This window comes from Octopus bimaculoides, chromosome 22 (genome assembly GCF_046866305.1).
Source record: "Octopus bimaculoides isolate indiv1 chromosome 22, ASM4686630v1, whole genome shotgun sequence".
NCBI classification, from domain to species: Eukaryota; Metazoa; Mollusca; class Cephalopoda; order Octopoda; family Octopodidae; genus Octopus; species Octopus bimaculoides.
This window is the reverse complement of record NC_142949.1, coordinates 36,830,730-36,852,908: the sequence shown is the minus strand read 5'-3', so window position 1 is coordinate 36,852,908 and position 22,179 is coordinate 36,830,730. Positions and strand designations below refer to the sequence as shown.

Here is a 22,179-nt window from a genome sequence, read left to right as displayed (position 1 = left end):
AGGAGGGGGAGGCGGTGGAGGAGGAGCATCAGGATGAAGTTGATTGTGATGTTGATCACAATGACACGGCCTATGTGAATATGGTGTTGGTGTTGGTGAAGAAGATGATGATGAAGGCGAAGAAGATTATGATGATGGTGGTGGTGGTGGTGGTGGTGGTTTGTTTATCGTGGTGTGGTGATTGTGATGATGACAGCGGTAAATATGATGACGATGAACATCGTGATCTCTCTTGGCCATGAATGACGATCTCAGTTATGAAAGCTTGCGAGCGAAACGATCTTGATTTTTGATCGTGAGCATAAATAAACAAATAAATAAATGATGAAGGTGATGTTGGTGATGATGATGATGAGGAGGAGGAGGATGAGGAGGAAGAGGAGGGTGACACCGACAGTGATGAAGAAGATTTGGGTGATAATATTGGAAGCGGAGGTGGAAGAATATACTGACAATAATGTTGGTTTTGATAGGAATAATGTGACGACAGCAGAAAGAACGATGACAAGTAAAATGAAAACGGTGGTGATGATGATGATGACGACGACGATGACGATGATGAGGAGGAGGAGGAGGAGGAATATCAAGATGATTACGGTATGAGGACTCCATTGAGGAATGGTGAAGGGACGGTCGATAATCCTAATGACTTTCAAGAGCGTGACTCTTTGACAAAATCTCTCAGTTGATTTATCGTGCTCACAATCGCCAGCTACCAACGCTACCATCATGACAATGCTCACTTTTTTTATCATCACCATGACAACCAGCAACACTACCTTCATCAAAATCAGCTTCATCCTGTCACCATCATCCTCAACATTCTCTTCAACGCCATAGTCGATTTTGTATATTTCTTCCAAACTTACAATAATTTCCCGGGATATTTATTTATTCACTTATTTATTCATTCTTCCAATTGAACCATATCCTTTTCCCCCAACCCATGAAAACAGTTTACTCTCATGTCATCAACATATATACTATATTCAGCAAGGTTACATAACGTGTGCATAATCCTCCGATTTACCATTGTTCATATGTACATATAGTACAACTGTGCTTACCTGTTCCGCATCATATGTCTACATTCTAGATGCTATCACCACATACATATATTACATATGTGCGTTTGTGCGAGCGTTTGTGGAAATTTGTATATATATATATGTAAGCAAATCCACTACCAAGGCTTTGGTTGGTCCGAGGCTATAGTAGAAGACACCTGCCAAATGTGCCACGCAGTAGGACAAAACCTGAAACCATATGGTTTGGAAGCAAGCCTCATACCACGCAGCCATTTGATGTGAGGTTTGTAATAACTTGACAGGTGAACATGTTTAATATAGAAACATTTAAGTGAACATTAGTGATTGTTGGTATACACTCTATGGTAAACCATAATCAATTATATATGGAAATCTGTAGAGATATATTTTCAATGATGTATGGAAAACAGTAATATTTTTATTTTCAGTTTTTGTAATTTAAGCTCACTATGGAAAAGAATTGCTACACAGTGTTTGGAAAACTAATGAATTATGCATGAGATACTGTTATGTTATATTCTCAATTATGTATGGAATACACAAACATTGCTTTTCAATTTTTGTACGGTAGACATCTCTATGGAATACAGTTACTAACCCCCTCTATGGAAAACTGTAATTATCTATGGGAGCCTACGATGATATTCTCACAATTATGTATGGAAAGCAGTAATGCTATTTTCAATTTTAATTCGATAAAAATTCTATAACGTGCAATTTTTACTCACCCTGTGGAGAACTAATGTACTAACTATGGGAAGCTGTAATGAAATTTTCTCAATATTAAATATGGAAAGCAGTACTGCTAGTTTTAAATTTCTATATTGTAAACATTCTTTTGAGTGAAGTTGCTGCCCATACCATGGAAAAACTAATAAATTATCTATGGGAAACTGTAATGAAATATTCTCATTTATATATGGAAACCAATAACATTAGTTTTCAAGTCTTGGATACTAGATTGTAATAATATATTACCGGTCTACAGAGATGGATTAGAGAAATTCTTACAGCGTCTGATGAAAAGTCATGATATTTGTTCCAGCAGAGGCGACAAGATGGCAGAATTGTCAGCACGCCGGACAAAATTCTTAGTGGTATTTCGTCCGTCTTTACGTTCTGAGTTCAAATACCATCGAGGTAGACATTGCCTTTCATTCGTTCGGGCTCGGTGAAATATGTAGCAGTTGTGTACTAAGGTCGATGCCATCAACTAGCCCCTTCCCCTGAAATTGCTGGCCTTGCGCCAAAATTTGAAAACAATATCTCCATCTATGAATATCTGAAGAAGGAATTTTATTCCGAAATATTATCAGACTATGGATGACTAAATTACAACAGGTATATAGCCCATTGTTTGTATTATAGTGCATTGTTGTACCATTCAAAATATTTTATTCTTTACAAACAATACACAATGCTTCAAGCGAACTACAGTACTCTCCAATATCATACTAGCTCTTAGGGGAAGAAGGACTAACCGGCAGAACCGTGGCGGGGGTAATGCAGGACGTGGAGGAAATGCGTAGCAGTATATCTTTCGTCTTTATTTTCTCAGTTCAAATTCTTCCGAGGCCGACTTTGTCTGTCAGGGTCGATAAAACAAATACCAACTAAGCACTGGAGTCGACTTACTACCTCCTCCGATATTTCTGGCCTTGTGCCAGGATCTGTAATTAGTATTCTATTAGTTCGTTTACTAATTTTAATTATTATAGTATCTGCTCAATTACAGAATGACCGCAAGCACAAACAATACTTTACCAACGATAACAGACACATTCTAACAATGCAGTATTCAACAACAGGGCATATAGGGGCGTAGTAAATACCACAAGGTCAACTCGTTTTGTCCCACTCACAGCTCTTCACTTCCCTATACTCGTCTATCACCTTCCCCGGCAGCTAAATTACAAAACAAGAAAAAGAAAACCTTTAACGTTAACTAACATTTACTGAATTTAACGAACATATCACTCATAATTAACGAATGGATCATTAATTAACGTAGAGATTACACATTATGTAACAATAAAAAGAAGGCATTTAAAATATTAGTGAGTATCTGCTGACATCTTAGATGATATTTCATTGGCTGTTTTATAGCACAGCATGAATCGGCCGACATTTCCTCATTTTGTTTACAAACAAAGCTTGCAATCAATTAATATGAATTACATTTGCGTTGCTCGGATTGATATCGATACGCTTGTAATTATTATCATTAGTATCATTATTATCATCATCATCATCAACATCATCATCATTCATAGCATTGTGGTTGTTTAAAATATTATTATTATTATTATTATTATTATTATTATTATTATTATTATTATTATTATTATTACTGTTGTTGTGAATGACGATGATGTTAGAAATCATTAAAAGATTTTAAGAATCTTAGTCATCATCATCATCATCGATATTATTGCCATTATCCTGCTACCACATGATTTTATTACAACCTCAGTTAGGGTTTTAGCAATCACAGCAGTAGCAGCAGCAACAGCACTAGCAGCAGCAGCGGTAGTAGTAGTAGTAGTAGTAGTAGTAGTAGTAGTAGTAGTAGTAGTAGTAGTAGTGGTAGTGGTAGCAGCAGCAGCAGCAGCAGCAACGACAACTGCCTCCGTAGCTATAGCAAAATCTGGGTTTTTCTCTGCTCGTCCCAAGACAAATTTGATTGGATACATCTTCCAACGAAGACGTCCCGTCCGTGACAATCCTGTCGTTCACTTCCTTTTTTGTTTTGCTTTGTTTGCTGAGACATATTGTCTCAATTATTCCATTGCCCCATGTCACCTTCCATCCATTCGATTAAAAATCGGACCTTATGATTTGAAGATTTAACAAGCTATTATTTCTAGCAAACCAAGAACCTAAGTCAAGAGTCCATTTCTGGTTCTGAGATTGCTTTCGCGTTGCTGTTTTTGTTTTTAATAGTAGTTGTTTTTCACAGCTGAACAATGACCACCTCTATAAACATGGCGTAAAACTACAAAACCTAGCAACATGCTCTCATCAACTCCACAACAGCCATTTTTTATGTACATACATATACATATATATGCATACATATACGCATATGCATACATAAATATTTGTGTGTGTATATGTGTGCGTACGAGAGAGAGAGCGTATAGTACAAACACTAATATATACAGATCAACAGATAGATAGAAAGATAGACATACAATAGATAGATAGAAAGGCATATGTCTGAGTGTGGTTGTGTGTAACTCAGTGTGTGTGAGTGTGTATGTGTGTGTGTGTGTGTGTGTGTGTGTGATTACATTTCGTGCGTCCGTGTATTTTCTGATTTATTATTTACCTGTTTCCATTTTCTTCAAATGTCTTTCTGGCATTTTAATCCTTCCTTTTTCTTCCCATTATCTGATATTTTTCTCATTTATTTATACATTTATATATTACATATATAATATTTGTTGTAGTTTTCATTTATCAGTGTTAGTTTTCTGTTTCCCACTCTTCTTTTTTCTCATCTCTACTTTCACTTTCAGTTTCGCTTTCTACCGTTCTTCATTTATATGATATATATATATGTGTGTGTGTGTGTGTGTATGTATGTACGTATGTATGTATATGTAAATGTATATATACCTATATGCATATTTATGTATACATATTTACATATACATATGCATATAAATACATATTCATATATATGCATACGTACATATATATATATATGAGTGTGTGTGTATATATATGCATACATACATATATACATATATACATATATACATATATGTATGTATATATGCATACATATATGTATACACACACATATATATATAAATGTATGCATATATATATTGTGTGTGCGTGTGTGTGCATACGTACATACATATATATTCCTTATTTTTATTTCTTCATAAAAATGAAATTAAATGTTTTATTGAAAAGCTATTTAAAACGAAATATTTAATTATTTTCTCCCCGAGTTCTTTAAAATAAAAAAAGATCGATTAGATTTTGGCGTTCTTTAAGGATTTACATTGTTAATAGGACTTTCCAACTGAATAATTTCTGCTGCTCCTTTGAATAAATTCGCCATTTTTCATATTGCTTTTGACAATGTCATTCACTCTATTCTTATTTATTGATTACTCTTTACAACGTTATATTTTGTGTATTTTTCAAAGAATCTTTTCGATTTTATTTCTTCCTTTAAATTTTCCTGTTGACGTGTTAATATGTTGACGTTGATGGTGACGATATTATTATTATTATTATTATCATTATTATTATCATTTTATTATTATTATTATTATTATTATTATTATTATTATTATTATTATTATTATTATTATTATTATTATTGTTATTGTTATTCTTATTAATGATTGCTGATGTTGGTGTTAATGTTGTCGTCCTTTAAACCCAAGATGCCTCTTCTACTTATAGTAGAGTTACGATCGGACGATCAAACGCATCTCAGCCGTGTCCATCTCATTCCCCCCCTTTCCTGTGAATTACTAACACCAGACAACACTTCTGCTACATATCATTCCGTTTACTCCAAAACGTTTCGGTGGTACTTGAAAGAAAATAGGCTGCTATTTCTAGCAGATAAAGCCATCACTTAGCTTCCTATTCGTGTTGGGGTTGACCATTGTTCCGTTGTTGTTACTCATTCCATTAGTTTTTGTTGATGCTTTGCGTTGTTTTTTTGTTTAACCTCGTGACCAGAAATAACATTCAATCCACACATAAAATCTGCCCCTGTTTCCGAGTACCTGGAACCCACATATTTTTCACGAAAGTGCTATTCTTTCGCCAAAGCATTACAATAGAATTTAAAGGAGAAAGCTTTTGGCTGTTATTTCTAGCAGGTCGAGTAATCACGAAGATGTTTCGTCATTATTCTGAATGTTACTCGTAATATTACTGGGGTGGGGCGTTTCTGCACCGAACAAAATGTCTAGCGGCATCTCGTCCGTCTTTAAGTTATGAGTTCAAATGCTACCGAGGTCGACATTTCCTTTCATCCATTTGGGGTCCATAAAACAAGTACCAGTTGAGTACTGGGGTTCGATATATATATGGTGGTGGTGGTATTACCAGTGCAGCTACTCCAGCAGCTGCTGAAACTGATGCTGATGATGATGAGATGAAGGTGATGATTATGATGATGGTGGTGGTGGTGATAGTGGTTGTGGATTGGAGATGATGATGACGATGATGATGGTGGTGGTGGCGGTGGAGGCAGTGGCGGTGATGAGTGTGGTGGAGGAGGGGCATTATGGGAGTTATTATGATGATGATGATGACGATGGTGGCGATGATGATGATGAAAATAATGTCGATGGTATCTCTACCGTGATTGTTTTGTATTTGTGTGATCGTTTGTTTTTTGTTTTATGTTTTTGTGTTGTAATTTTTTGTTGATATTTTGTTGTTTGATTAATTAATTCTTTATTTAATTATCTAATTAATTAATTAATTAATTAATTGCTTCGTCACGATTATTTTAACAGAATTTCGTTAAAATATAAAATGACGTTTTTCTCTAAAAAGTCTCCTTTAATTTATAACAGTTATTCTTCCTTCTATATTTTCGATAAAGGATGGTTACATTAGATTTGCGAAGATGACGAAAAAAATGAGAATCATTAAAGTATTTTATTTCTATTTATTGCTTTACAAGGGAAAGTGGGTGATCTAGAGATGAGGATGTTGCACTCATGATCGCGAGATTGCGGGTTCAATTTCCGGAGCGAACAGCACGTTGTATTCTTGAGCAAGACATTTCTTTTCGTGTTGTTCTGTGATCCCTTTGAGAATTGGCGTTTGGCTCACTTTGTATTTCTACAGGCAATTTCGATTTGATGAAGGAAGTGATTTGTTTCATCGGCGTGAACAAATCACTTGTACAAGTTGTTCAGCAGAAAATTGCGGAGTCGTTTCTCTCGGACTGAATATTAAATTTAGTCATTTGTGCTCTTTGTACAATAGATAGCAGCTCCAATGAGTACATGCTTTCAATTTGCCTCTGTAATTGCTATAAGTCGAGAGAAAATGAAAAGTCACAGTATTCGGTGACATCACATGACATAAAAGTAAACCAATAGTTTAACGCCATCACCTGAGGATTCGTTACCTTTATTGAGGACCCATCTCTGCAAACTCGTTTTGGATCAGATCGCTGGCCTGATGATATGTACAGTGCAACCTGTTATTACATCACATGAGCAGTTTACAAAGCATTTGCGAATAGTACAATGCACTAATATATTGTTATATTTCGAGAGGGTTATTCTATTAATAAAAGCACACACATTGGTTCTGTTCGTTATTCTTATGGAGATATAAAACTAAAAATGCCATCAACAGAAAGTGAAACATAACTCATTTTAATCCATCAAAACGAATTTAATATGATACTTACATATTTTATCGAGAAACCAGGCAAAATATTAAAAGTACACTGTACTCTTAGGAATACATACAATTACATCGATACAAAGAAATACTAAACAAAGCAAATAACAATATAACAATGCTGTATTTATCCATCTCTATACTGAACTGTTAAGTCAATAATTTTTTCCACATAAAAAATTATGTGTCTCCTTATTTAATGTCAGGATTTCTTTTCGCTAAGCTCAACGAGTGTGTGTATGAATATATGTATTTGTGTGCGCAAGCGTAATATAACTATCAATATAATAGGAAATTCTATACAAATATGTTTTCAAACATTGTAACTTATTTCTAAAATATACCAGCTTCTCAATATGTATGGAATATTTTCAGAATAGTTTTCCTTTTTCCAAACAATGGAAGCTTGTCTACAGAGTTTATTCATATGAAATGTTGAAAAATATTGATATAAATAATGTACGCATGAATTCTTATGTCTATATATGTGTGCGCATGCGTATTTGTGTGAGAAAGTCTGAGTTAGTATTCATGTCTACGTATATAAATCTGTAGAGTTGTTGAAAACGCAAACACTTATATACATACATTTGTCTGTGTATCTATATTTACACACACACACACACACACACACACACACACACATATATATATATATATATATATATATATATATATATACATATATACACACATACATGTATATATGTATATAAATAAATAAATATATATATATATGTGTGTGTGTGTGTGTGTGTGTGTGTGTGTGTGTGCACATACTTGCATGCATATATATAAATATATATATATGCGCAAAATTATGGATAGGTAAACAGACAGACAGACAGATAGATAGATAGATAGATAGATAGATAGATAGATAGATAGATAGATAGATAGATAGATAGATAAACAGAGGCGTGCATATATGCATGTTTCTATAGAGCACTCGATAAAATGAGATAGCATAATATAATTATAAATAAAAATTTAAACGATTACCAACGATAAGCAACTGAAAGTTCCACGCTAAAAGAATTTGTTCAGGTCCTGGCTTTCAACCATAATATGAAATACTATTTTTAGAAAATTAACATTTCCACTGTTATAAAGGTGCATAAGTATTAGATGGTCTAGGTGAGTTAATAGTCCTTGAAAGTTTTAAATGTTATTGACGTTGCTGTTAAAAAGAAGGGAGGGGGAAAATCGAAGATTGAAAAAGTGTAAAATTTATCAATTGTACATTTATGAAGCATCGATACATCAACAATATATTCAAACGCTCCAGCCTATTCATAGTTTATCGATCCCATTTAAATATAAAAATTGATAAATTTTACATTTTTCTATCATCGATTTTTCAGACTTTTTTTCTATAAAACCGCTATTAACAATGTATAAATTGAGAGAGAATATAACTCCTCCCGATCATCAAAGAGTTACGCACCTAACGGAAGCGAAAAAGTTCATTTCTTTTTTTTTTTTTTTAAAAAAAGAAGAAGAAATGCTTTCATTAAAAAATGCTTTCAGAACACGTTTGAGCGACCACGCCTGAGCGACTGCATTCGGCATGAAACTATTACCTACAACCATTCACTCGTACAACTTACAGCCATTCGCACATACACACACATAGGTATATATATATACATATATATATATATATATATATATATATATATATATATATATATATATATATATATATATATATATATATATATATATATATATACGTGTATGTGTGTGCGTATCTGTGCATTATATATGTACAAATATACATATGCATATGTAAATATATATATATACCAGTGTGCGTGCGTGAGAATGCGTGTGGGTGTATGTATGTGTGTGTATACATATATATACATATATCAAGAGAGGGATCACAGCAAAGGGCAACAGGCATGCAAAACTGGCTCAGTAGTATTATGCAATTATTTCAGCATTTTGCTTAATCACGTGTATGTCCTATACTGCATTGAATAACACACCTGTTAATACATGCATGTATGTATAACTGCATAATGGTTTATGTGTGTACGAGGGTGAATCAAAACGTAATGCCATTTTGTTTAGGACAGGTATAATTACCAACACAGGAACATGTATCATACATCAAAATGAAGCTGGTCCTCTGTGGATCACATCCCTACTACAGAAAATAGTCACCGTTTCTCTCAATAGCAACGTTCCACCTTCGAATGAGAGCATGTATCCCTGCCCCGTAAAATTTTGTTGACTGTTCTTTGAGCCACTTCTTCACTACCGCTTTCACTTCCTTGTCACTGGACTATCATCTCTTATATACATGTATACATATATAAATATATGTATATATATATATATATATATATATATATATATATATATATATATATATATATATATATATATATATATATATATATATATATATATATATATATATATATATATATATATATATATATACATATATATACACACACATATATATATATATATATACATATATATACATATATATACATATATATATGTATACACATACAACCACACACACACACATATATATATACATATATATATCGTCACTGATACATATATAGATACATACATACACACACACATAAACTGATATACATATATAATTGTATAATCTTAGTCGTCAGGAAATATATTTTTTAATACAAGAATAAATGTATAAATGAATAAATTGCTTTCAATGAAATTATATGCTTACTCCCATGCGACTGACAGCGCATCCTTTTTTTTTTTTTTTTTTGAAGTTTAGAATAAACACATTGCTTCTATATTTCCATATAGTTTTAGAACTAACACTACATTCAGAATTTTCATCCTTTTAAACTTTTATAAAATTAATTTTTACGCGATAGCTGTACACATTGAGAAAGAGGTCATGGAACAGAACGGGTCCACCAGTCTCTCTAAGCGAGATATTGACATAAAGCTACAACACTTTATGACAATCATGCCTGACATATGCAGTAAGTTTGCTCCAGAGAGAATGCCACGCCTACAGAAAGATATAACATCCAGGGATAGTAGGATTCTAATGAGACAACGAGCAAATATCGGAAATCGTCTGAATCATAGAATTTTGTTGCCTCGCTTATAATTTCCCTTGATGTCGCACGTAAAGTCTTCGGCGGTAACTCTCATCTAGAATCTCTCGAGGCGACTCCTGCGAATTCTTCCTTGGCCGTTTCCCCTCGTCTCTCCCTTACACATTCCTCGATACCTACACTTCGTTCTTCGTAACTTAAACAATGAAATTCAAAGACAATTACTCTTATGCATATAATTCCTGATACACTTTTCTTTGTGTCATTTTTTTTATTATTTTTCTCTATTTTTCGTGTCATAGTTTTAAATGCTCGACAACGACGGCAATAATGTCAGTGTTGTGCATTTGTAAATTTCGTAACGACTGATACTGAAATATTTGCCTGTAGACTTACCCAATCAGTCAATCAACACTTAAGCCCCAGTTAACACCGTTATTGGTGTCAAACTTTGGCACAGAGTCAGTAATTTGTGGGGCGGGAATGAGTCGGTTGCATTGTCCCCAGGGTTTAACTCGTATCTGTTTTATGGACCCCGAAAGGATGAAAAGCAAAGTCGACCTAGGTGGAAGCTGAGCTAAGAACATAAAGACGAACGAAATGCTTCTAAGCAACTTGCTCAGCGTGCTAAACGTTCTGCCAGCTCGCCGCCTTCATCAGCACCAATATCGTAATACGTTTATCTGTATCTTCAGTGTTGAGTCCATCCCTCAGTAAATGTTCCATTGTTGTTCGTAATTTTCCTCTAAAATAATGACCTTAAGTCAACCTTACGTGTACTCATGTATTCATTCCTTCACACACATCACACACACACATACATACACACTCAAACTAACACTGAATTCTAATGAATCTCATAGCCCTATATTTTTTATTACTTTACAGACTGCCCTGGACTTAAAAAATGTTGAGGTAACCATGAAAAGCAAGCACACTAGAACAATGCAATTCATGGTAAGTCAAAACTACTTTCTTTATTTTCAATCTTTTCTTGGGTCGTGAATTTTGTTTATTACTTCGGAGGTATTGTTTTCAGTCTTGTTTGTTTGTCCGTGGACAAGATATCTCAAGAACCGCTGGATGAATTCGGATGAAACTTTCAGGGATGTGTGGCCTCGTGACTGGAACGAACTGGTTAGATGTTTGGATCGACCCGGTACGGGACAAGGATTTTGGAGAATTTGTTATGTTTACTTTACTTTACGTTTACCCTGACTGCCACTGCAAAGGTCCTGAAGTGGATCCAACGGGAGAACACCACAAATACGGATGACAACAGGTAACCAGAACTGTGCAGTTGCTCTACTCAACACTTAAAGACACTAACCCACTTATGCATATTTGTCCAAATTATTTATTATTATGATTATTAGTATACATACATATATATATATATATATATAACACCAACATGGTTTTAGAAGCATCGAATATATATATATATATATATATATATATATATATATATATATATATATATATATATATATATATATATATATATATATATATATATTATACAGACAAGAATATAAAATTTCGAACCTAGTATCGTCATGAAAACAACAGAAAGATTGGGTATTATTAGCCTTGTAAGACGGAAAAACTTTGACATTTTCCCGCCTTTTAAGAGTAAAATACCTAATCTTTCTGCTCTTTTCACGACTATATTGCTTGCGAAATATTACCTTCTTATCTGTATAATATATATATATATATATATATATATATATATATATATATATATATATATATATATATATATATATACATGCATACATACATCTAAATATATATATATATACATATATATGCATATACACACACACACACATACGCACATATAACTGTGTACATGTGTGACTGTATAATCATGTGTTGTTGTGCGTATGCGCGTATGGTTGTGTATATATGCGGGGGATGTCTAAGCTACTGCAAGACTATGTAAAGTGTTAAAGTCAATGCATTAACAAATTGATCTCAAGAGGGATGACAGCTTTTCCTATCGACAATGGAGAACGAACGGATTACACCAACTTTACTCCCGCCCACACCAACACAAATGCATACAAACAACATGTATCTATGTGTCTGCATGTACATACTTACATTCGCGCACTTTATATGTGCGTGTGTGCCTACGAGTGTGCATATATATATATGTGTGAGTTTGAGTGTCAGTGTGTCTGTGTGCGTATGTATGTATATATGTATATATATATATATGTGTGTGTGTGTGTGTGTGTGTGTGTGTGTGTGTGTGTGTGTGTGTGTGTATCTATACATAGAGATGTATTCGTAGCGTATTTTATTAGAGAGAATCAATTAAAATATGCATACAGATGCGAAACGTGCATGCGTACATGTACATATACTGTGCGTGTGTGTGTATGTGTTTGAATGTGCGTATGAGCGTGTTTGTGTGTTGAATGTGTGGGTGTGTTTGAATGTGTGTGTGTTTGTGTGAGTGTGCGTTTGTACATACATACATACATACATACATACATACATACATACATACATACATACAAGCATGCATAGACATAAAAAAACATTTATTTAAGAATTTTGGAGGAAATCAAGGATTGTTGGCTAGAGCGTCGAAAGAAACAAAGATCTGCAGTATATTTCCGCTCTGGGTTCAAATCCTGCCAAAGCCAGACACAACATTAACTCCCTCACGGGTTGGTAATATACAGCATTAATCAAGGCCTCGCGGTAATGATAAAGACTAACCTCCTTTCCTTAAAATTGTTGGCCATGTTTCTAAGTCATCATCATCATCAACATCATCATCATCATCATCATCATCATTATTATTATTATTATTATTATTATTATTATTATTATTATTATTATTATTATTATTATTAATGAGGCGGTGAGCTAATACAATCGTTAGCACGCCGGCCGAAATGCTTAGCGGTATTTGGTCTGCCGCTACGTTCTGAGTTCAAATTCCGCCGAGGTCGACTTTGCTTTTCATCCTTTCGGGGTCGATTAAATAAGTATCAGTTACGCACTGGGGTCGATATAATCGACTTAATCTGTTTGTCTGTCCTTGTTTGTCCCCTCTGTGTATAACCCCTTGTGGGCAGTAAAGAAATAGGTATTTCGTCTACCGCTACGTCGTGAGTTCAAATTCCACCGAGGTCGACTTTTCCTTTCATTATTTCAGGGTCGATAAATTAAGTAGCAGTTGAACACTGGGAATGATATAATTGATTCATCCCCGCCTCCCCAAGCTGCCCTTGTAGGCAAAAATTTTAAATAATAATAATAATATATATATGTATGTATGTATTTATGAATATGTTTGTGTGTCTGTGTTTGTCCCCAACCACCATCGCTTGACATCCGATGTTGGTGTGTTTACGTCCCAGTAACCTTGACCGATAGAATAAGTACTAGATTTACAAAGAATAAGTCCTGAGATCGATTTGTTCGACTAAAAGGCGGTGCTTTAGCATGGCCGCAGTGAAATGACTGAAACAAGTAAAAGAATAAAAGATTATAAAACGTGGTTTGTGTATCTTGCTATTGTTATCAATCATGAGAGGTTATCAATCATTCTGTTATCTCATTGAGTCGTAATTGTGTATAGTATATTTTATATATTTTAGTAATAACTTCGTTGAGCATATGCTGTGTGAGTTGTTATTTTATGAGGCGGTTATTGTATAGAACATGTATTATGTTCAGAACGTTATGTTTTTGAAGTGTCAAGTATCTTGTGTATAATGTAGGTTGTATCTAGCGACGTTAAGAAATTAATTGCTTAAAACATCATTAGTTTGGTTTATCGTTTGTTCATATCCAGTCGTTACTGGACAGATTATATATCTCCTCTTAGACAAATCCTTTGATCAAATGGTTCGAGATGACAATTAGAGCAGAGAGGTTTTTCTCCATGACTTTGATTACGAAATCAAAATTGTTTGATTTGATCCTTGAGTCTGTCTGGGCAACCACGTCCCAGAGAGTAGTGGCCAGGCTGTTTTCATGTACCGAGTTTGGTAGATGTTTATGCGAATATATTACACAGTGAAAGCCTTAAAGTCAGTTCTTCTCCGTTTTTATAGCGTAGAATTGGCACATTTCCCAATGTACAACTATTTATTATTATTATTATTATTATTATTATTATTATTATTATTATTATTATTATTATTATTAAGGCAGGGAGCTGGCAGAATCTTTAGCACGCCCGGTAAATGTTTCACGGTATTCGTCCGTCTTGACGTTCTGAGTTAAAACTCGGTGAATGACTTCTCCTTTCATCAGACTGAGGTTGATAAAATAAAGTACCACTGGAGTACTGTGGTTGACTTAATCGACTAGCACCCCACCCCCACTTTAAAATTTCAAGCCTTATGCGAAACTTTAAATCTTTTTTACTAATATCGTCGTCGTTGTTGTTGTTGTTGTTGTTGCTATTTTATTATTATTATTTCTATCTTCGGCATCATCATCATCACTATTATCATTCTCACCATCATCGCCATCACGAGCATCCTCAATACAGCACCAATTACTATCGCAGTCATCATCATCATCATCACATCATTATCATCGTCGCCGTCGTCGTCTTCGTCGCCGTCGTCGTCATCGTCGCCGTCGTCGTTGCTCTCATTATTAACAACATTTCTCTAATTCCCTCAACGCTATAATAATTACATTAGCAGAAGCAAATACATTGGGATCGGAAACACAAACGAACGAGAGATCGAACGAGTGAATGAAGAAGGAAAGAGAGAAAGAAAGAAAGAAAGAAAGAAAGAAAGAAAGAAAGAAAGATAGAAAGAAAGAAAGAGAACATGTGCACTTAAGATGCGTAGTAAGAAGTCAACAGCAAATGAAGGAAATGAAAAAAAATAAAAGGCAAACAAACGTAGAAACGAATAGAAACAACTAAAAGGATACGGATAAATAAATAAATAAAATAAGTAAATAAATAAAATAAATAAATAAATGGTTGCTACCATCTTGGGATCCAATTATATCAGTCTCGCAGTAAATTATCTGGAGCACAAGTAACAAACTTCATTAAAATGGATTGTTTATATATATATATATATATATATATGTATATATATACTGATATATATATATATATATATATATATATATATATATATATATACAGATATATATATATATATACACATATACATATACACATATATATATGCACATACATATATATACATATATATACATACATACACACACATATATATGGATGTATACATATATATTTATGCATATAGGTGCACACACACGCACACGCACACACACATAAGAACATATATATATGTGTGTGTGTATATATATATATATATTCATATACACAGATACATATATACACATAAACATCCATATGTATATAGAAAAAGAGGAGAGAGAGAGGAGGAGAGAGAAAGAGAGAGAGAGAGAGAGAGAGGGGGGGGGGCAAGCAGAGACAGTTGTTTTGTAACGGTTTGGTGAGGGTTTCGTAGGGATTCTTTGGACTTGATACTTATAACACGTTGTTAGTTTGTTGTTTGTTTTTTGTTTTTTTGTGGGGTCGTTTTTAGTAGAGGAATGTGAGTGTGAGCCTTTTCATTGCTGACGAATGTTTTGTTGGGAGGTGGAGAGTGGGGGATGACGTTTTATAATTTTTGGTCTTTATATCTTTTTCGCGGAGTCTCCTTTTATTTTTTTACACAATTTTTTGCTTGTGGTTGTCATAGTCTGACACATCTCATGAGCAATTAATTCCTTCCTATTCTACCACGCACAAACATACACACACGCATATATATATATATATATATATATATATATATATACACGCACACACACTCACACACACACACTCATGTAGTAGAGTTTATTTGGTTTCCTAAGTTGAACGATTGCATGTTTCCCTAGTTTTCAGGCTTTTTATATATTTTCGCTTGCGTTGCGTCGCAATGATGAAGAAAAACCTATTTCGAATAAATGTTTATTTTGTATGTGTGTTGGTGTGTGCGTGTGAATGTGTATGCATACTTGTATTTATACGCGTATATATTAACATATATATAATAAGGATCTCCTAACATGGCCATCTTAGCTGTCTTTATAACAATCACCTTGTGAATCCATTCCCTTTATTTTTAAAACGATATGGTATTATTCGAAGGATACTTGACAGCTATTTTTAGCATATGAGTCAAGCAACCACTTTCAGGTTCTTTCATAACAATATTTTAATAGGACGCTCATTAAAATTTGTGAAATCTCTTTTATTAGATATGCGTGAATTGTGCAGATAAAATGTTTCCTATATGGTTGTGTGGTTAACAAGCTCGTTTTGTGGCCTCGTAGATTTGGTTTCAGTCCTATTGCACAGACACTTGGTTAACAGTCTCCTTGTATGACTCCGGGTCAATACCATATGAGTGAATTTGGTAGATGAAAAAATTGTGTAAGCCCACCGTCGCTAACCACTACACATTCTTTATTTTCTCTCCTTGTTTCTTTCTGTGTTCCTTTCTGTGGAAGAGAGTAGGCTTGAAACGTTAAAGACTTTTTCACTTCCCGAGCGTTAAACTAATACAAGCTGCTTAATGTATGATTCTACAAAACATATAAACTATATATTATGGCGCAAGAGAAAATTATAAGGACTGTATAAAATTATGAATGACGAGGGATGAAAAGTATGATGAAATTTTATTCAACAATAAGAAAATTCTAATTTCACAACAAATTGTTTTGTAACTTAAAAACATATAAATAATTTATATTCTTCTGTTTAATAATAAATAAATTACTTACATGCCTGCATTAATGCAAGATGCAAATAACCCTTCAAAAGCAGAATTCAAGTGAAAGAATATATATATATATATATATTTTACATGCGTACACACAAGCGTTAGGCTTGTGACTGCCATGTACGAAGCACACAAAATAAAGAAAAGAAATCAGATGAAGAAAGCAGAATAGAGAAATTAAGTAAAGTTTTGTCTTGACGGCTGTTTCATATGCGTGTGTCTTTGTGTTTGTCCTCACACCACCGCTTGACAACCAGTATCAGGTTACTTTGCAGCTTCAACAAAGGAATTTGATAGATTTCGATGATCGATTTGTTTAACTGATCCCTTCAATGCGATACCTCCAGCATGGCCGTAGTCCAATGATTGAATCAAGTCAAATAAGAAAAGAAAGAAAGAAAGAAAGAAACCTATTCATTTTCTTGATAAAAATGATTATGCTAGCGGAACGCATATAATTTTATTTATTTATTCGTTTACTTTTTTTTATCTTTCCATTTCTTGTACATTATATTAAGTTAATGTGCTGTATTAATTTATCGAACATGTGTGATTAGCATTCACATTAATTCACATTACATTTCATGTGATTTTCATTTATTTTTATTCCTTTTGATTTATCTTGTTGTTGTTGTTGTTTCCTCTTTTTGGTTTAGTAGGGGTTGTTTATATTATTTTATTTATTCTATTTAATTTTTTTTTTTTTTGGTCGGGAGTTGTTTTACTTTGGCAAGAGTCCCTTTCTTTTTGCTTAGTTCAAGTCTTTTAGCATTTAAAAGCTAGTTAAAGGAAAATTACGAGTTATTATAGATATTTATGAGACTTTTTTTTCTTTTCCTTACGTAAGTTTCCATTGTGTAATATTTGTTGTTGTTTTTAAATTTTGATTGGTTTTTTCGTCATTCCTCCATCATTCCAACACCCATAATGCACCTCGCCACCCCGTTTTTCATAAGCTTTTTCTTTTGTGCATTCATTATATGAAAGCTGAACAGAAATATTCTTTGCGGTAAAATGTTTTCTATACGTAACGCTGACGCAAGTAGGTCTTAATACGTAGACCTTTGAATATGCTCTTCGTGATAGGATTGGTATGTTTTCTTTTGCTTTTCTTATTTGACTGTAAAAGAACAAGACGGGGAGGAAGTGGGAGGATGGAATAACGAGTCAGGGGTAGACTAAAAGAAGGTGAGGCAGAGGAGAGTGGAAAAAATCAAACACAAGAAGAGGGGTGAGAGAATTGAGAAAGAGAGAGGAGGAAATATTGTTGGGGAGGGTTGAAGAGGAGGAAAAAGAGAGAGAAGGAGAGTGGATAAATGAGAAAAAAAACATTAAGGCAAAAGACGGGTCGATAGAAAAAGAGAGTGGGAGGAATATTATGAAGGGAGAGAGAGAGAGAGGATGGGGAGAGAAAGAGAACGATGGGTAAATAAGAAAATAGAGATGGAAGAAGGGACATACAGAAGGGTGATAGGGGAAGAAAGTGTCGGGTGTGAGGGGAAAAGGGGAAAGAGTGTGGAGCGGATAAATCAGGAAAAAAGGGAGAAAGAAAAGGAAAGGAAGAAGGATCGAGAGAAAGGAGAAAGTGCGGTATTTTGGTGCGAGAAAATAAAAGTGGGATGCAGAGAGGGGTGGATTGATCAGAGAAAAAGAGAGGAAGAATGAGAAAAAAGGAGGGGAGGGGTGTGGGAATTGGAAGAAAGGAGAAAGAGGGGTATAGAAAAATTAGAAAGAAGAAAGAGGAGAAAAAGAGAGGTGAGAGATTCGGGATAGTAGGAGAGAGGTTGAATATTGTGGCGGGAAGAGAGGGGAATAGGGTGAGAGAGATGAGGGTGGATAAATCAAAGTGAGAGAGAGGGGGACGAAAGGGAAAAGCATGGGAACTGAGAGAGAAAAGCAGAGGGATTTTCAAAAGAAGAAGAAACCGAAAGAAAGAAAGGATTATTGAGTAAAATAAAGGTGGGGGTGTGAGAAAGGAGAGAAAGAAAAAGAGCAGTTGAGACAGAGAGAGACAGAAAGAAAGAGAGGCAAGAAAGGCAGATTGAAGAAAAAAGAGGGATGTTAATCGGGTGTAACAGAACATGGAGAGACAAACAGTGATAGAAGAACAAGAAAAGGGACCAGAAATCAAGGACGAGTAACTATGAAAATAAATAAAAAGTGAAGGGTAAACACAGGGGATAATAGCATAAGAATTTAAAAGAGAGAGGAGGAAAGGGAATCAAAGGATGAAGAAAATCCCTTTGATGTATATCTATAAAGATATTTTGATTTTTTTTTTCTATATATTTTTTTAATTTCTTACCATGTAAGAAAAATATTGCTTGAAAAAAACACGTGTCAAACACTTTATGTCCTTTATATCTTGTTTTAGTTATTTATCTACTTATTTCATATTTTTCATAAATAATCATAAATGTGACGTTTTGGTGTCAAAACTATGGAATTTATCGATTGCAGAAACGTAAAACGAATGAGGAATGGTATTGATATATATATATATATATATATATATATATATATATATATATATATATATATATAGAGAGAGAGAGAGAGAGAGAGAGAGAGAGAGATACAAAGAGAAAGGGGAAAGAGAGAGAGAGTGCCTGTGGTGTGTTTCATGGGTGAGTGTGTATACATACGTATGTATGTGTATATGTATGCATGACTGTATGCATATATACATGCTTATACACCTATATATATAATTAGATAGGTGTACATCTGCTTAAGTATGTGTATATGTATGTATGTATGAATGCATAGATAGAGACAGAGATAGAGAGTGCACACGAGAGAGAGAAATAGTTATGAATATTCGATTGGTGTTCTTCCCTGTTATTTCGGCATTTTTTCTGAACCATTACCAAGTATTATGTGCCTTTTTTCTTCATTTCAATATACATATGATATATATATATATATATATATATATATATATATATATATATATATATATATATACACACACATAAATAAATGTATTCAAAGTTAACAAATTGATGCCATTGTTGTCGTGCTTCTTACCTTTCTTTTCTCCTTCTCCTCTTTTCCCTCCATCGGTTTATTCCTAACCAATCAATCAATCAGATATATGTTCGATGTTCTTCAGTCATTGATCATGTCATAGTTTCAGAAATACGCTACTCTCATCCTGTATTAAATTAGCCATTATTTTCTTCCTTCTTTATTTAAAACGTAAGGTGAGAAAGCTTTCGATTGGATTTGGCTGCGGTTTGCAGCAGATCAAGAGACGGTATATAGCTTCCTTTTGTCAGTTTGTCCGTTGACTTTTCTTTTCTATCACTGTTTATGTCGCATTAAGTTTTACAATTGTTAATATATTTTTCATTTTTTAAGACGGTGCGTACACAGTGTTGGATATTTGGCTGATAATTCTAGCAGGGCAAATGTTGCCATATAGACTTCCGTAATGATTCGTTCTTCTTGAAGTTTACTCCTCGGTCAACGTTCTTGATCGGCGGTCCTATGATACAGTTGTAACCTTGTCGTGTTTTCTGTTCGTTTTATTGTTTATTATAACATGTCTTTTTTTGGTTTAATTCAATCATTTGCGATGTGAGTGCAATTTGATTCCCATTTTCAACAGATTTGACTTCTGCCATGCTGGAGCACCGCCTTTAGTCGAAAAAATCGACCTCATGACTTATTCCTTATAAACCCAATACTTATTCTATCGGTTTCCGTCTACCAAATCCACTCACAAGGCTTTGGTCGGCCCGAGGCTATAATAGAAGACATATGCCCAAGGTACCACGCAATGGGGCTGAACCCGGAACCATGTGGTTCCGCAAGTTTCTTACCACACAGCCAATTCTGCATCCTGCACTTATATAATATAAACCATATATATATACATATATATATATATATATATATATATATATATATATATATATATATATATACGTCATGCTTCGTTGAATTTCTGTCTGTCTACCAGATCCATTCAAAAGGCTTTGGTCGGTCCTCGGTTGTAGTCTTACTACACTTCCCGAAAACGTCGCTCTGTGAGACCGAAGCCAAAAGCACATAGGTTCAGTCCCATGTGGTATGCGCCTTATGACAACATTTTAAAAAAAAGTCGACCAGATGGTCGCATACGCTTCACAACAGTTCATATGTTTGCAAATCAGGTCGTACCTTGGGTTTAGCTCCGATATCCTGGTTTACTAGCGAGTTTCAAGGGAGAATGGTATACATTTATATCGTGCAGTTATTCTGCATGCGTGCACTTAGTTAACTATTGCACAAAGTACATTAGGTTAATATTCATATATTCTTGAACATAAGACAGAGAACAGTTGAAAAAAAGAAACTGCAACAGTCGTATAAAAAATGTCGATATATCGATTGAGAGATATAAATATGTATGCCTTTCTAACTACCTGCATACCTACGTTTCTAAGTTTCTTTATGGTTACAGTACTCAATCAATGTACTTCCTTCTCTATCTCCTTCTCCCCTCTCTCTCTCTCTCTTTCTTTCTAGCTCTCCCGCTTTCTCTCTGCCTCTCTCCAGATATTTCTCTCTCTCGCTCTTCACACACGTATGTATTATATATATATATATATATATATATATATATATATCCACACACACACAGACAGATATGTCTGTGTGTATGTGTGTCTGTGTGTGTCTAATATGCGTGTGCACGCACGCTATAATAATATGATTAAGAATATATTTTCTTAATACCCAGTATTAAATTCATGCTCAGAGGCTTATGCGATCACACACGTATAAACGTAGTTGCACATAAACACACGCAAACACATATATATACGTATGCATATGCATATATATATATATATATATATATAT

The 22,179-nt window shown here is 34.1% G+C and overlaps 1 protein-coding gene across 2 annotated transcripts in view; it reads left to right on the top strand.

Moving 5' to 3' along the window:
- The window catches only part of LOC106870321 (uncharacterized), a 258,020-nt gene that overhangs the window by 124,508 nt on the left and 111,333 nt on the right, over positions 1-22,179 (top strand). For both annotated transcript variants that reach the window (XM_052975840.2, XM_052975839.2), the window contains one exon: positions 11,411-11,479. In XM_052975840.2, coding sequence (XP_052831800.1) covers positions 11,411-11,479 — 69 coding nt within the window. The remainder of the gene's footprint in view (positions 1-11,410; positions 11,480-22,179) is intronic.